At 40.9% G+C, this 17,091-nt stretch overlaps 1 protein-coding gene across 3 annotated transcripts in view; it reads right to left on the bottom strand.

The window, feature by feature from the left end:
• The window catches only part of CRTC3 (CREB regulated transcription coactivator 3), a 74,743-nt gene that overhangs the window by 45,990 nt on the left and 11,662 nt on the right, over nucleotides 1–17,091 (bottom strand). For all 3 annotated transcript variants that reach the window (XM_075207886.1, XM_075207887.1, XM_075207888.1), the window contains exon 2: nucleotides 14,230–14,340. In XM_075207886.1, the coding sequence (XP_075063987.1) occupies nucleotides 14,230–14,340 (111 nt within the window). The remainder of the gene's footprint in view (nucleotides 1–14,229; nucleotides 14,341–17,091) is intronic.

Genomic DNA, 17,091 nt, shown 5'->3' with positions numbered 1-17,091 from the left:
GGTGTGTGTATGTGTGTATCACATGGCTGAACAACCTCCAGCGTTCATGGAAACTAATTGCACCCTTGGCACCAAGACATGCCCCCTTGCCGATAGCTTCCCTAAACCATGCACAGCATTGGCAGCTCACCACTTAAATATGCCAGAAACACCATAAGTGGGGTTTCCTTGTGTAGAAATGTGGTTCTGCATGCAATCTGTTATTTCTATAATAATCATAGCCCTTAGAATGGATACATAGACTGACATTATAGTGTGTGGTTTGTCACAGACTGGTACACACAGGTGTGCTAGGCAGGGCACAGGCTGCCATTATGGGAGGAGTATACAGGTTGGTATAGTAATGAGATGAGAGGCACAGACTGGAATAATAATGAGCTAGCAGAGCCTGGTATATTATGTTGGCAGAGCACAGGGTGGTATAATTACATGCTATAAAAGGCAGACAACTGGTATAATAGTGGGTATGGAGCACACACCTGTTATAATAGTGAACTGGGGCACACAGTATAAAGCAATAGGGGTGGGGGCTGATCAAATGGTGCTCAGAGGAGTGCAAGGTTGCTTTAACCTTTTGGCCATATGGGCTTTATAAGCTATAACCTAAATGGTCTGCTGGTAATCTCAAAATTGAAAATATATTATTGGATTAAACTTGCATCTTAAAATGGATTTTGAAGTCCCTATATAAAGGAGCAAACAAAAATAAAAAGCAGAGCTAGCCATAGCACAAGATACTAATAATTATAGACCAAGAATCTATATGTCAAAGAACCCAAATTTGAGAAATAAATACAACTAAGCTAAAATCGTACTCATCAATAATACATAATAAATAAATAAATAATAAAAACATAAAACATTGGTCAAAACTATACTTTTATATTAAACAGACCAAATAAATGCTGGAAATGGGACTATCTATCCCAGGTCAGGGGTAGTATATCACAGTATCCAGCAAAAATGTGAATAGAGATAAAGCAGTTTCTACTTTTAGACACAAGTGCTACATGTAATAATGGCAGTTCCACTATTATGATTAAAATAAGCCGTACAAAACACAGCACAGTGTTAGGTGAAAAATGGAAATGTTTATTTGATAATAAATATGGGCGGTACTAAAGTTGGAGGATGTAGGACTGTGACCTGATACTTTCGCACGGTTCCCCTCTTTCTGCCCATCTGCGCTCCACAGGCGTCTCCTAACCTGTAGGGTAGCCAAACACATTGATGTGGACCTCTGGGTCCATTCCGGACACACCATTGAAAACCAAGGCCTGTTACAGTACACATCTGCTGCTGTTTATATCACTAACACTATCAATTATACGTACACATTATTTTCAGCATAGTTAAAAGTGGAAAGCCTTAAAGGACAAATAAAAAGTTAAGAACGGCTGCAGCTCCAAAAATAAAAACTATAAGCAAAGTTATTTACTCATGTCCAATATGCATTTCAAAGTTTATACAGCAGTTAGAACTTTTTTATACTAATTTGATCACACAATATGACACTGGTCATAAGTGTGTGATTGATAAGTCATATTGCCTTGGCAGTACAGTTATTATAACAGCAGCTAGTAAATGGAGAAGTGAGAGTGAAGACAACATATTCCACAGGTATATCTTCCAATAACTTAGCATTAATAAGAACATCTAGCAGCAGATGTACTCTTTATACCTGGGACACCAAGTGTCGGGGTGCCACTGCTCGCTTACAGTAAAATGTTTTACATAACGGATACTCAGTGAACCCCAGAAACAGATCCGCCACAAGTTGGGAAACTATGGTCTGGAAAACTCAAGTCAAGGACGGCCGCTCAGGTGATGGAAACCACTCCATTTTTAGAGGTACAGACTATTTACTTTAACTGGTACATTGTATGTTAACACATGGAAGTATCCATCTGTCTATAGCAGTGGAGCACTGCTTATAGCAGGTTGTTCTGTTATTGTACAGGAGCTGTGATCCTTAGATAATGGAAGTAGGGGGTGTGAGAGGAGTAATGCAAGTAGCCTACTTCCACTCAGCCCACACATCCTCCTTCTATGGGCTACGACTGCATCTCCATATCCAATGTCTATAAACCACAGCTCCTGTACAAGAAACTGTGTACTACAAGCAGCGCTCCACAGCTATAGACAAACAGAACATTATTTCTAGGTTCACTAGGTGGAAGAGCCCACATTTGCCACACACGCCAAATGCAATAGTGGATCCTTAACTGTGCATAGCAGTACTGTGTGTGTATGTTAGGGAATTTAGACTGTAAGCTCCAATGGGGCAGGGGCCAATGTGAATGAGTGCTCTATACAGTGCTGCGGAATTGGTGGCGCTATCATCATCATCAACATTTATATATATGGCGCCAGCAAATTCCGTAGCGCTTTACAATTGGGAACAAACATTAATAAGACAATACTGGGTAATACATACAGACAGAGAGGTAAGAGAACCCTGCTCGAAAGCTTACAATCTATAGGACAATGGGAGTTAGAAACACAAGGGCATGTGCTACATCATATTGCACACTGGACCAGCTAGAACGCAAAGGTAAAAGTATTGAGTGGGCTGTGTGTGTTGCAATGTTGGTCAGAAGGTTGTTGTCTTGCTTTAGCAGTGTAGAGGATGGCAATAGGGTAATCTAGGGAAATTAAGATGATGGTTGAGGAATATCATAACCTTGTCTGAAGAGGTGGGTTTTCAGTGAACGCTTGAAGGTTTGAAGACTAGAGGAAAGTCTTACTGTGCGAGGGAGGGAATTCCACAAAGTAGGTGCAGCCCGGAAAAAATCCTGTAACCGAGAATGGGAGGATGTGATGAGAGTGGAGGAGAGACGTAGATCTTGTGCAGAACGGAGGTGTCGAGTAGGGAGATATTTTGAGACAAGTGAGGAAATGTATGTCGGTGCAATTTTGTTGATGGCCTTATATGTTAGTAGAAAAATTTTATATTGGATTCGTTGAAATACAGGCAGCCAATGTAGAGACAGAGTGGCTCAGCAGAGGAATAACGGTTTGTAAGGAAAATCAGTCTAGCCGCTGCGTGCAAAATAGATTGTAGGGATTCAAGTCTGACTTTGGGAAGACCAGTAAGGAGGGAATTGCAATAGTCGATGCGGGAGATGATGAGTGCATGAATTAATGTTTTTGCGGTGTCTTGTGTCAGATATGTGCGTATTCTGGAAATGTTCTTTAGGTGTATGTAACATGATTTAGATATAGAGTTGATGTGGGGAATAAACGACAGTTGTGAATCAAGGATTACACCTAGGCAACGAGCTTGCGGGGTGGGATTTATGGTCATGTTATCGACAGAAATAGAAATGTCAGGCAGGAAGCTTCTGTTCTTGGGTGGGAATATAATTAATTCAGTTTTTTAAAGATTGAGTTTGAGTTGGCGAGAAGACATCCAAGATGAAATGGCAGAAAGACAGTCAGTAACGCGAGACAACACAGATGGTGAAAGATCAGGAGAGGATAGATAAATTTGTGTATCATCCGCATAGAGATGATACTGAAATCCAAAGGAGCTTATTAGTTTTCCAAGAGAAGTGGTGTAGATAGAGAATAGCAGAGGACCTAGGACTGAGCCTTGTGGAACTCCAACTGATAAAGGAAGCGGAGCAGAGGTGGATCCAGAGAAATTAACACTGAAAGAGCGATTAGATAGGTAGGATGAGAACCAGGATTGGACAGTGCCTTCAAGACCTAGGGATTGTAGCGTTTGTATGAGGAGAGAGTGGTTAACAGTGTCAAATGCAGCAGAGAGATCCAGGAGAATTAGAAGAGAGTATTGGTTATTATTTTTTGCTGTGATCAAATCATTGACAACTTTGGTCAGCGCAGTCTCTGTGGAGTGTTGAGAGCGAAAGCCTGACTGAAGAGGATCCAATAGGTTGTTTGCTGTAAGAGTGTGTGAGGCGTGTGTAGGCAATTCTCTCGAGAAGCTTGGAGGGGCATGGGAGCTGGGAGATGGGGCGGTAATTTATGAGAGAGTTAGGGTCAGAATTCTGTTTTTTTAAAATGGGAGTAAGCACTGCATGCTTGAATATAGATGGAAAAATACCAGTAGAAAGAGATAGATTACAGATTTTAGTTAGAGGGGGAATGAGCACAGGAGACAGGGACAAACCCATTTGTGAGGGAATGGGATCAAGAGGACAAGAGGTAGAGTAGGAAGATGAGAAGAGGGTAGAAACTTCCTCTTCATTTGTGGGATCAAATGAAGAGAGAGTATCAGAGGGTGCTACAAAGGAATTGAGCAGATTGCTTGTCAAGGGAGATACCATTTCAAACCTGATCTTATCAATTTTGTCCTTGAAATAGGAAGCAAGATCCTGTGCACTGATGTTAGTTGGAGGATTAGGGGCGGGAGGATTCAGAAGAGAGTTAAATGTGTTAAAGAGGCGTTTGGGGTTAGAAGCCTGAGCATAGATGAGAGATCGGTAGTATGCTTGTTTAGCAGTGTCCAGAGCATTTCTGTAGGAGTGGTAGATATCAGTATATGTGATGAAATCATTAGAGGCACAAGATTTACGCCAGTGACGTTCTGCTGCGCTATACAAATAACCGGTGATGATGATATGTTGTGGAGTCATGACTGCAAAAGTAAAGACAAAAAAAAAAAAAAAAGCGATATAGTTGCTTTTACTTAAAACTACAATTCCCTTTAGACAAAGTGATAATCACATCCATCAAGTAAAGTGAAATGAATATTCAGGTGACAAGTTTAAAAAGCATATGGGTAGTTATGGATTACCAAAGCAGAAAACAGCAGTTATTATGATACGTGTCTACAAAAGTCATTAAATGGATTATTACAGCAATTTATATTTGTACAAATTGAATATGGCTTGGTTCACAGTCCAAAAGGTCAGTGTGTAACTTTCCAAGCTGTCTCACTTGCACATAATGTTTAAATATGTGCACATTTTGTTTGTGCCGGTGGGAAGATCTATTTGTTACAGCAGACTATTACACCAACAGGGACTGTAATGACATTGTATTCAAATACATACTTTAATATGGAGTTAGTCCCCATTTTGCAGCGATAACAGCTTCCACTGTTCTTGTGCCCATTCATTCTGTAGAGCATTTATGAGGTCAGGCAATGATGCTGGATGAGAAGACCTGGCTCACAATCTCCGTTCCAGTTCATCCCAAGGGTGTCCGATGGGGTTGGGGTCAGGGCTCTGTGCGGGCCAGTCAAGTTCTTCCACACCAAACTCATCAAACCATGTCTTTGTAGTCCTTGCTTTGTGTACTGGGGCACAGTCATGTTGGAATAGAAAAGGGTCTTCCCCAAACTGTTGCCACAAAGTTGGAAGCATAGCATTGTCCAAAATGACTTGGTATGCTGAAGAACTAAGATTGCCCTTAACTGGAGATAAGGGGCCTAGCCCAAACTCTGAAAAACAGCCCCATACCATTATCCCTCCTCCAGCAAACTTCACAGTTGGCATAATGAAGTCAAGCAAGTAACGTTCTCCCTGCATCCGCCAAACCCAGACTCGTCCATCTGACTGCCAAACAGAAAAGTTTGATGATCTCCATGATGGTCTTCCACTTCATGGCTAAGTTGCTGTTGTTCCTAAACGCTTCCACTTTCTAAAAATATCACTTACAGTTGACTGTGGATTATACAGCAGGGATGAAATTTCACAAACCATCTTATTGCAAAGGTGGCATCCTATCACAGTACCACACTTGAAGTCACTGAGCTCTTCAGAACGACCCATTTTCATATCACAAATTTTTACAAATGGAGACTGCATGGCTAGATGCTTGATTTTATACACCTCTGGCAACGGGTCTTATTGAAACACCTAAATTCAATAATTAACAGATGCGGCCAAATACTTTTGTTCATATAGTATATATGGGGCCTAGTCACTTTTCTTGTCACAACTAGTTAGGTGCTGTAAATTTTTGGCAAAAAATAAGCAACTGTCAAACTTGAACTATTGAGTACTACAAAGAAATTTAAAGGATAATTAAAGGAGAATGGTACTTCGCAAAGAAGTCACTGCTGTATAAAACACAAAATAAATTTATGAATTTTACAAAATACATGTAAAAAAGGTAGAATTTTTTTTAGTCACTTTGGCACATTTACGCACTTGTAGAACCAATAGTGTTGGAATTCCTAATTGCACCTCATGCCTTTCAGGTATGATGAAGATTTTAATTAAACTAAAGTAAATCAGAGTACTCTGGAGCAAACGCAACATAAGTCCAATTTATAGGAAAGATGACAATATATTTTATAACCTCAAAAAAAGAAAGAAGTGCTGGAATTAAACAACCAATTTCTTCTTTTGGCCACAGAGGTGCAGGTACAAAATAGGATAATTTCTTTTTTTGAGGATCTCAACAGGAAAGGTCATCAAGGGCAGAATGTTAAAATTATTGCTTACAGAGTGGGAGCTGTCAGTTGAACACCTTACTAGAGATACTGATTGAAAAAGGCAAAGAATTAAGGTTTTGCTTTTGATTCTACCCATTTTACACAGTGGTTGCAGAATACAAAAAAAATCTTGCCGTAAAACGGATCTGTTTCTAGTGGCGTGTTTATTTATGCCAACTTCTGCCTACACATTTAAGTAAGTCAATACAAGGAATAAAGCCAAGAAACGTATATCAATGTTGAAACCATACGTAGAGTCTTAATAAGTGTCTGAGAACCAGACTGAAGATCCCTGGTATTCGTTATGTACACAAGAACAAAATGCAGATTAAAAGTCACTGTAGGTAGGATCAGCCTACTTTTGAATCAGTATTTGCAACATAATGTGAGGCAGGATGCACTAGGCTCTACCCTTACCTACTGCCATTTAAATGTTGTACCCGACCTACATTTTGCATGCATGTAAAAATAAAACCCATTCTATTCTATATACGTCTGCATGTATTTGCATTGCAGTTTTTAAGACATCCAAACCATCACCCACAGGCAATACATATCAAACGCATACTGATACGCAGTTTGCACTTGTGTTTTATTTGTTTTGGTATTTTTACGCAAACACAATGTCAGTGGGCGAGTCCATTTGTTCACTGATGAACAAAACATGAACTAGGTTCAGGTACAACATTAATAGAAAACTATAGCATCCTAAGAAGGCTGTTTAGCAAAGAGAAACTTATTTGTCTGCAGACTTGTAGTTATTACTTTGAGGGACAGCTTCCAAATTGTTCTGCTGAGCTATACTATATTACCACCAAACAGCAATAGAATAATATAATTTACGCTATTATAAAGTTGCACATTTTGAAGAGGTGACCCTAGTTTTGTGCAGCATTAGTTACCACAGAAAACCAATCTTTTCTAACACCTCTTTACCAGAATTATGTAAGTTGACTTTTACAAATGTCAATTAAAAGTGGTCAGCCAAGTACTCGTGCAGACACTGACATCACAGGACCATAGCAGCCAATGGTAGTAATAATAATAAAAGTCCTGTTAGATGGACAGTAACCACTTTCAAAAGAGCAAATGCAATGATCTAAAACCTTACATGAAGTTATCTGGATAACTGCTGCTGCCAAACTGCTCTAACAGGGAAGACCCATTGGAAACTTAAGCGACTCTTAATCATTTCTGCCCTAACTCACCATGTCAGTATGACAAAAATCACATTCTGCAAGACACCAACATATTCTGTATGAAAGTCTTGCCCATAAACCACCCAAAATGGAACAAGACCCCTACATACCTCTGTCCAGTTATAGTCACTCTAATTTACACCCCAAGGACTGGTACATACGATCTCCCCAGACAGCCAGATAAAACAGTTACAGCTGGGCAACCATTGCGAGACAGCTAAGATGAGCTAATAGAACTGGGCCACCTCTACAAAGGTTTCTATTATCACAAATGCTCATATCATAGCACCTCTTCTAAGAGAGATGGGGCATTGACACCGTCACACTATCTCCATCTTTTAGATCAAAATGACCAACAATCAGCTCTGCAGGACAATCCTATAATTTGGCAGGTAGACCTACCACCCTTCCCCCCCTGCCACCACCACCACTTGCCGCTAAGGTGCAGGATGCGTCTCTGAAAAACACAAACAAGTGCAGTCTAGCATTCCAACCCACACCCAACTTCACAACAACACTGCTGCAGGCTGCCAGTTATCCATTATAGTGGTACCTGGTCATTAAATTCATTACATTTAAACTACCTTCCTATGGGTTGGCTACATTACACATTTACACAACCATAATGCAAACCATCTTGAGCAGGAACAAACATTGTAAACATACAAAAAAAAGTTGGTATTATTCATATAGTATAAGCATAACAAAAGAGCAATACTTAAAAATCAATTTGTTATACACCAAGTTTATTCACTACAGATGAGGGTTAAACAGAAGGTGGCAAATCAACAATTAACAGTTACATTTGATATAACTCACACAATATAATGCCCCCAAATTCAATATTATGAAGACAATGAAAACCATAGCAAAGATCTTTTCTTTGGTACTATGATACACCAAGAGCTGCTTTTGCAATGCACTCAGACGTACACAGCAATATTCAAATGCTTACATTTAGGTTTTGCTGTTTTCACTATTTACATGTAAACAAAACTAAGCCCTCTAAACCTGGAAGCTTTAAACTTGTTTACTTTACAGAAAACCTACTTTGCCATACAAACCATTTAACAAGCATTCTGGAAATAAATATGCAGAACAATAGTGTCTCATATTATATGTATATAGTTTGTATGTTCTCTCCGTGTTTGCGTCGGTTTCCTTTCGGATGCTCCAGTTTCCTCCCACACTCAAAAAACATACTAGTAGCCTATTTGGCTGCTACAATATTGATCCTAGTTTATCTTTCTTTCTGTGTATATGTAGGGAATTTAGACTTAGCTCCAATGGGGAGCGTTGCAGAATTAGTGGTGCTATAGAAATAGCCGATGATGATCTATAGGTAGCATTTATAATCAATTGTATAAATACAAACATTCATATAAGCGAAGTAGCTTCTGCTATCACTGAAAGCAGCCCAGTACGTAACATATATTGACTTTATTTTTGTATAGCAAAGAAGACATTAATATGTACAATTTGTGCAGCACATATAGCAATATAATTTAGATATTTGCCACATATCACTAGGGACCCAAAAGTAATACAACATTTGTCCGTGTTAACAGAAGTATTTAAAATATAAAAGGATGGTTATAACCATAGTTCCTGGCGTTAAAATTGCAACTATTTAATCAATAACTCCCATCTCCAGAGCTAGTTTTTCCTGCAAGCTGGACAACAATGCATAATATTGTGGCCCCTTCTAGGGGAACCAAATCTATCACACACCATACACCACTAGTCATAGTAAATGAATTGAGGTCACAACCATTTAATGCCCTGAAACAGCATGAAACAGACCACAGCCAGCAAAACGATTAGTCCTTGGAGGAGGGGTTGTGAGGGCAAAGATGAAGTCAATGAGCTGAAGAAAGTTGAATTGTGAAGGATGAAACTAAAGTCAATGGGTTGGAGAATGTACAGTGTTCTCCCCAGAAAATTTTGACAGCTGGGTGGCATTAATTAGTAGTCAGGTGGGGGCAGTTGTAATACTTGGCAATAACCGCGAATGTTTTTCAAATTATTACACACACCTGCCAAGACTGGTGGTCAGCGGTCTAACACGCACTGCTGGCTGTAGTGCTCACATAGTGGTTGTTCTAATAGGAGAAACAATGGTTTATTCTATTACAATAGGACTCTGTTGGGCTTCAAGAGTCGGGTGGAACACCCGGGAAATGGGTGCTGGGGAGAACACTGATGAAGAATTGTGAGAGACTAGGCTGAAGTCGATAAACAGGCAAATAAAACTGGCCTTCCGGATCACCAAGAGAGAAACAAAATTTTGCTTGTGCAAACATTGTTAAGAGTGATAGCCTTATAAAGGCTGCATTGAGATGTGATCTTAGTCCTACTTGACTTAACTTTTACAGAGTGCTGGTTTTCCGCAAGTTAAAAAGGATGTGCAGTTATCAGTGTAGATGGTGCACTGCACCCTGTCGTCTAACTGGTATTGCAGCAGATTCCCCCATAAGCTAGATCAGCGGTGGCCAACCTGTGGCTCTAGAGCCACATTTGGTTCTTTGAGCTTTGAAACGTGGCTCCTAGCCAAAACCATCAACGAAGTATAGTTGTCCAGACACCAACAGTGGGAAGAAGGAGGAGAGAGTGTAGTGAACTCTTCCTCCTTCCAAGCAAGGGGCATGTGTGATCTGATGGCATGTGAAGAGGCTGAGGGGCATGTAAGGAGATGAGATGGCATTTGAGGAGATATGATGGAATGTGTAGGTCTGTAGGCATGTTGATTGGCATATATTGAGTATATGAGAAGGTCTGGTGGCATGTATGGAGAGTTTGGGTAGATTTGATGGCAAGTGGGGAGGTTGATGGGTATTTAAGGGGCATGTGTGGCTGTCTGATGGCAGTTAAGGGGCATGTGGTGAGATCTAGAGGCACATGTGAAGGATTTTATGATTATTCTGAATATTTTGACAGTGTGTTAAATATTTTGTTTTTCTGCTTCGCAAATTAGTGTAAATTATGTTATATTTTCAATGTTTGTGTGAACGGCATGTATGCACATTTTTATACTGGGTATATGTATAAAAGGTAAAGTTGGCTCTTTGCAGTACCTATAGATATTTTTTGGCTGTTTGTCTCTGACTAGTTAGCCACCCCTGAGCTAGAGGATTTCCAGTCATGCAACTATTGCTGTTTTATTGCTCAACACTATAGCTGTAAATGATAGTGTGGCATGCCCAGCTACCATACAACAAGCAAACATCAAACAGCTGCTGTGAATCACTAAGGACAACTAAATATAAGAGTTCTTATACTTCATTTATTCAGGGAAGATCGAAGTGTTCTTTTCAGTTACTTGCTACGTGAATCACACTCTCCTAGGGCCGGATTCATTAAGAATCTTAACTTGAGAAACTTCTTATTTCAGTCTCCTGAACAAAACCATGTTACAATGCAAGGGGTACAAATTAGTATTCTGTTTTGAACATAAGTTAAATACTGACTGGTTTTTCACGTAGCACACAAATACTTGATAGCCTATTTGTACACTGAAATTTAAAGTTGATATTTGTGTGCTACATAAAAAAGTCAGTATTTGACTTATGTGCGAAACAGAATACTAATTTGCACCTCTTGCATTGTAACACGGTTTTGTCCAGGAGACTGAAATAAGATACCTCTTCATTTAAGATCCTTAATGAATCAGGCCCCTAGTGTGAGACTAAATCATATTCCAATTTGGATGGGGAGAGCTGTGACCTGGCCTCTTGCGCAGCCCCTTCCTCCCTCTATACCCTCTATTTGTCATCATATTTATAGTTCCAAACATCAAAGGATAGGCACTTTGTTTAAAAGACCTACGGTCAGGATTCTTCCATGATTATTAGATCTGACTTTTTGATATGATTCCCCACTGTATGCTATTCTTTTGTTCTTAATGTGTTTATGTTTTTTAGATAACTTTTGTATGTAATTATTTAAAAAACAGATTTTGTTTAACCAGGAGCCTATTAATTCTGCCATATTTATTCATTATTAGTTTTATTGTTATCATAATATTTTACTGATTTTAGTTAGATTGACGCTCCTTGTTATATGGAAACTTTAAAAAAAAAAAAAAAAAAAAAAAGTCACTGGGCAAGGGGAGCAGAATACTAAAACTTTAGACCTTTGAACATGTAGTTAAGTTGCAACTTTTATCAGAATTTTATCGGAATAAACTTAAAGCTACTTGCATAGCAGCATTCTTTTGTGTACTGTTTTTTTCGTATGATATATAGAAATTAAAGCTAAAGCCCTCTACTTAATAAGGAGGAGAAATGTCATTGGTATTGCTTCCAATGTTCTCAGCTGCATGGTTTCACACAGATGTTAAGCATGCTATCCAAGACTTTTTATACATATTATTTTTCCAGATGCAAGGTCCTGGGAAGCAGGCAAGACATCACTAGTGTCACTCATCCAGTCAAAGGCAAGAATTAATTTCCTGTGTCTCCAAGTCACACCTGGTTATATGCATATTTACAATAAAAAAATATACTCGCTGCTCATTAACCCATGTGGGCAATTTGAGAGATAATGATGCAGTATTTCTGTAGAAGCAAATTAGATCAGCTTAAGCTGTCCATATACACACACAATGATCTTTGTGGACAATGTACAGGTTAATCAAATGTTGATCAGACATGGGGGAAAATTTGGTTGGTCAAAAGCTGTTGGATGATCACACAATTGGGCCCCACAGGATCCAGACATTTGTCCCAAACTCTGAACAAACGGATCTGTCGAATTTAATTTTATCACACATGTGATAAAACTAGACAGAGGAACCAGTCATTCAGTGTTTCAGCAGCTGGAAATGCCAGTGTATAAGAATCAGAATTATGTGCATAGGGGAAAAAATATATAGAAGATAAAACATGACATACATTGTCATGATGGCGGTATAATTAGAAGGAAAAAACAATAATGTGGTCATGAAGACTACCAACAATACGAGTACCTGTGACATCACTGTATGTAAGTAAACCGGGGCTTAATGGATGCTGCATCTAACTGGCATGGGTTTTGTCACAATGAAGAATGTTTATATGCAGAGAAGTCTGGGGCCCAGTTACAAAATATTAGCACGTTATCTATAGTTTATAGCCAGCCCAGATGGTGTGCCTACAGAGGACAATACTTGAGGATATCTCCCATGTTATCTCCTGTATGGACAGCAATACTTTCCAAAATCCATATTTGAGAAGACCACTGTATATATTTATAATCAGCGGCGCTAGCTACATAACGTGTCAAGCATAGATACCAGCATTATCAGATAGAGAGAGAAAGAGAGAGATCACATATCTTTCCAAATAATAATGGTCTTCTATGCATGCGAGTTGATATGTAGAAAACCATAATTTATTTATTAGCTATAATATTATATCTCTGTTAGGTTTCCAAGGAAAAATATTTTAGTTCAAGAATTCATTAATAGAATGTGTGTGAACAACCAAGAAATCAACAGCACTTGCAAAAAAGATCAACCTACTCACTCCCTTCTTTCAGCGACTTCACAAGGAAAGGGGTTTGAGGAGGTAAAAGCACACTTGCCGACTTTTACATAGTGAAATCCGGGAGATCCTGGACAGGGGACGTGGCTGGTGGGTGGGAGAGGGCGGGTGCTTTGAATCGCGTCATTTTGGTCAAACCCCCTGGATGGAACCGTCATTTTGTAGCGGGACGGGGCCAAAATAACGCTATTCACTGCAAATCGCGTCATTTTGGCTAGAAAATTGCAGTATGCGGGTGACTTGCCTGCTCTCCCGGGAGTCCGGAAGACTTACCTGGATTTCAGGAATCTCCCAGACATTCAGGGAGAGTTGTCAAGTATGGGTAAAAGTGGTTTTGAAAGTAATGAAATTATGATGAAAATTGTATATAAATATAGAGAGAGACATCGTATATCTGTCACATGGGTTGGTTTTTACACATTTAGAAGATTCAGCACAAACCATCAACAGAAATGAAAACAAGTGAATGATAAAAGAAGCGAAGCATGTGCTGCATCCTTGCAGTCTGAAAGAAACATCAAGAGCTGGGTTGTGTGTTTAAAGTTAGTTACACTTTCAGAAATGTGCTCTGTCCAGACAGGAGATTCCTTTCATAACATCCAGTGTGTCAAAGAAACCTACCATTTTTGAGGCGCATAAACAAAAGCAAGGCTGTTCTGTGCACTTCACACTCTTATCAGAGTCATGCAGCTATCCAGAGACCAGCACATTATGACAACACCACATTCAGGCTCTATCCCTCAAGTGACCCATGTACACAGTATTTTTACATTGTATGCTTAATTACAAGAGATAAATAAAATAAAAAGTCACACTAATAGCTTAAATACAGATTTTCCCTCCGGCAAAACACATCCCAGACCCATAGGAGCCAACTTTTTAAAATTATCGAGGTTGTAATCATTCCAATGTGGTTAGGGATGAGTTGCAAATTGTTGTAAATTACATTTTGCGATCCTCTAAACAATAATGACTAAAAAAAAAAAAAAAAGTAATTTATAAATTCTCCCGATCTCCAGTAAGTAATAGGAATTCATTACCTGACAAACATAACTGATATACACATATAATGGTCCTTACAACAGCAAGAATGTCTTACCTGGAAATCAGACGGGCTGCTGCTAATCTGGTTTACATTTGGCAATGAGCCACCATAGTACTGAGCCCGGGATTGTGCGAGTCGCAACTGTTGCAGCTTCTGGAACTGAACCTGAAATGCCAAGAAGAATTATATTAATGTATGCTACTTAAAAAGACATTCCATTACTAGACACTGTACTAACAGGACAGAATATCCTAAGAATCGTAGAGCAAAGGATATGGGCTGTTGATGGCAGCAGTGGCCAGAGGAGTCAAATTTTTAAAATGATTGGTGGTGCTCACGCTACTCCTCCCTCCATATGGCTGAAAATTGGCTTGCTTAGATTTGGTTAGTGAGTGCAGCAGCACAAATAGTGGGGGTGATCAAACACCCACAGAGCAAGCTCCTATGGCACTACCAATAAGATGTATTTAAATGGCAACTCTACGCAAAAATGATTTTGCCCAATTACAACCATGATGCTGGGTAAAACAACTTACTGGAATAACTGATAATTGAAGGATTTCTGCCTGAAAACGCCTATAGAGAATTAAAAAAATTGTTGTAGCTATTTGATATTGTTTTCTTAGTAAATAATTGACCTTCCTTATTAACATCTGTTACCATGGGGGAAAAAGGTATACTGCACTAGTTACAGATGTTACTAAAGAAAGTTCATGTATTTAGAACCCGACAAGTATTTGTGCATTTTCAACAAGCACAAGCTATTTCAAGTATGAGCAGTTGTTCCAGTTAGATGTAGTACCCATTATAGTACCCCCTGGATCCCATCCCCTCCCACCTTCTTCGCTCCCTTTCCCCCACCACCTGCTCCCACCTCGCTCACCTCTTTAATCTCTCCCTCTCCACTGGCATCTTCCCCTCCTCCTTCAAACATGCTCTCGTATCCCCCATTCTTAAGAAACCTAATCTCGACCCCACTTCTCTCTCGAACTATCGCCCCATATCTCTTCTCCCTTTTGCCTCCAAAATTCTCGAGAGGCTCGTCTGCAGCCGTCTCACCTCCTACCTTTCTGAATACTCCCTCCTTGATCCTCTCCAGTCTGGTTTCCGCCCCCTCCACTCCACTGAAACTGCCCTGGCTAAAGTCACCAATGACCTCCTCTCTGCAAAAGCCAAGGGCCACTTCTCCCTTCTCATCCTCCTTGACCTCTCTGCAGCCTTTGACACCGTTGACCACCCCCTCCTCCTTCACACCCTCCAGTCTTTCGACCTCTCCGGCCCAGTCCTGTCCTGGTTCACCTCTTACCTTACTCACCGTTCCTTCTCTGTCACCACCTCTGGGTCTCTCTCCCCCCCATCCACCCTTCCAGTCGGGGTCCCTCAGGGCTCTGTTCTGGGACCCTTACTCTTCTCTCTATACACCTCCTCCCTGGGTGAACTCATCAGCTCCTTCGGCTTCAGCTACCACCTTTACGCTGACGACACTCAACTATACCTCTCCTCTCCTGATCTCTCTCCCTCCCTCCTCTCTAGGGTGTCCGCCTGCCTCTCTGCCATCTCCTCCTGGATGTCCTCTCGATTCCTCAAACTTAACCTTGCCAAAACTGAGCTCATAGTTTTTCCTCCCTCTCATACCCCATCCCCTTCTGACCTCTCCATCACTGTCGACAACACCTCTATCTCCCCTGTCCCCCAACTTCGCTGCCTTGGTGTCATCCTCGACTCCTCTCTCTCCTTTGGCCCCCACATCCTCTCTCTTGCTAAATCCTGCCGCTTCCAGCTGCGCAACATTGCTCGCATCCGGCCCTTCCTCTCCCAAGATGCCACCAAATGCCTTATCCACTCTCTGATCATCTCCCGCCTGGACTACTGCAACCTCCTCCTCACTGGCCTCCCCCACTCTCATCTCGATCCCCTTCGATCCGTCCTTAACGCTGCAGCTAGGCTTATTTTCCTCTCTCGCCGCTCCTCTTTTGTCTCCCCCCTCTACCTAGCCCTTCACTGGCTCCCATTCCCCTTCAGAATCCTCTTTAAGCTCCTCACACTCACCTACAAGGCCCTCGCCAACTCCACTGCGCCCTACATCTCCACCCTCCTCTATTCATGCTCCATCCCGCCCTCTCCGTTCTGCCTCTGACCGTCGCCTCTCTTCCCCCCCTTATAACCTCCTCCCACGCGCGTATCCAAAACTTCGCCCGCGCTGCCCCCCTCCACTGGCACAAGCTCCCTCCCTCCATCAGAACTTCCCCTAATCTGTCCAGCTTCAAACGGGCCCTAAAAACCCACCTTTTTCTTAAAGCCTTTCTGTCTCCCACTTAACTTCCTACCTTATCTTCTGCCTCTGTCCCCCTACTCTCCCTCTCTCCCCTGCGTCTCTCTGTCTGTCCACCCCTCCCCTTAGATTATACGCTCCTCTGAGCAGGGCCATCTCTCCTCCTGTTTCCACCACTTCTAACTCTGCTCTCCAGCTACTTAGCCCTCCTCCTCGAGGGTCCTCCACCCCACGTCCACTCTCGCTCCCTCCTCCCCCCTGGGGGTCTCCCTGTCTTCCGCGCCCTCCTTCTTGGGCCCCGTCGTTTGCGGATCCTCCCTCCCCCTTCCCCGCCCTCTCTAGCTGTGCATTGAGCGTATTGAGTTGCTGTGTTTACTGTACTGTGCTGTCTCCCATTGTATTGTGATTTTGTTTGTCTCTGTACGGCGCTGCGGATGGCTTGTGGCGCCTTATAAATAAATAATAATAATAATAATAATAATAATAAATAATGCAGATACATTTTAAAGGTGATTGTTTAAGGTTAGGAACCCACTGTCATGTACTAAAATGAATATTGAAACATAGGTTCATTTTCAATACTGTAAAATTATAAAGAGCTTTTTAGAGCATACGTACCTATTTTTTTTTTTTTTATATCAGTC

The sequence above is a fragment of the Mixophyes fleayi genome, chromosome 4, assembly GCF_038048845.1.
Source record: "Mixophyes fleayi isolate aMixFle1 chromosome 4, aMixFle1.hap1, whole genome shotgun sequence".
Classification (NCBI taxonomy): domain Eukaryota; kingdom Metazoa; phylum Chordata; class Amphibia; order Anura; family Limnodynastidae; genus Mixophyes; species Mixophyes fleayi.
This window is presented reverse-complemented; position numbering and strand designations above follow the sequence as displayed.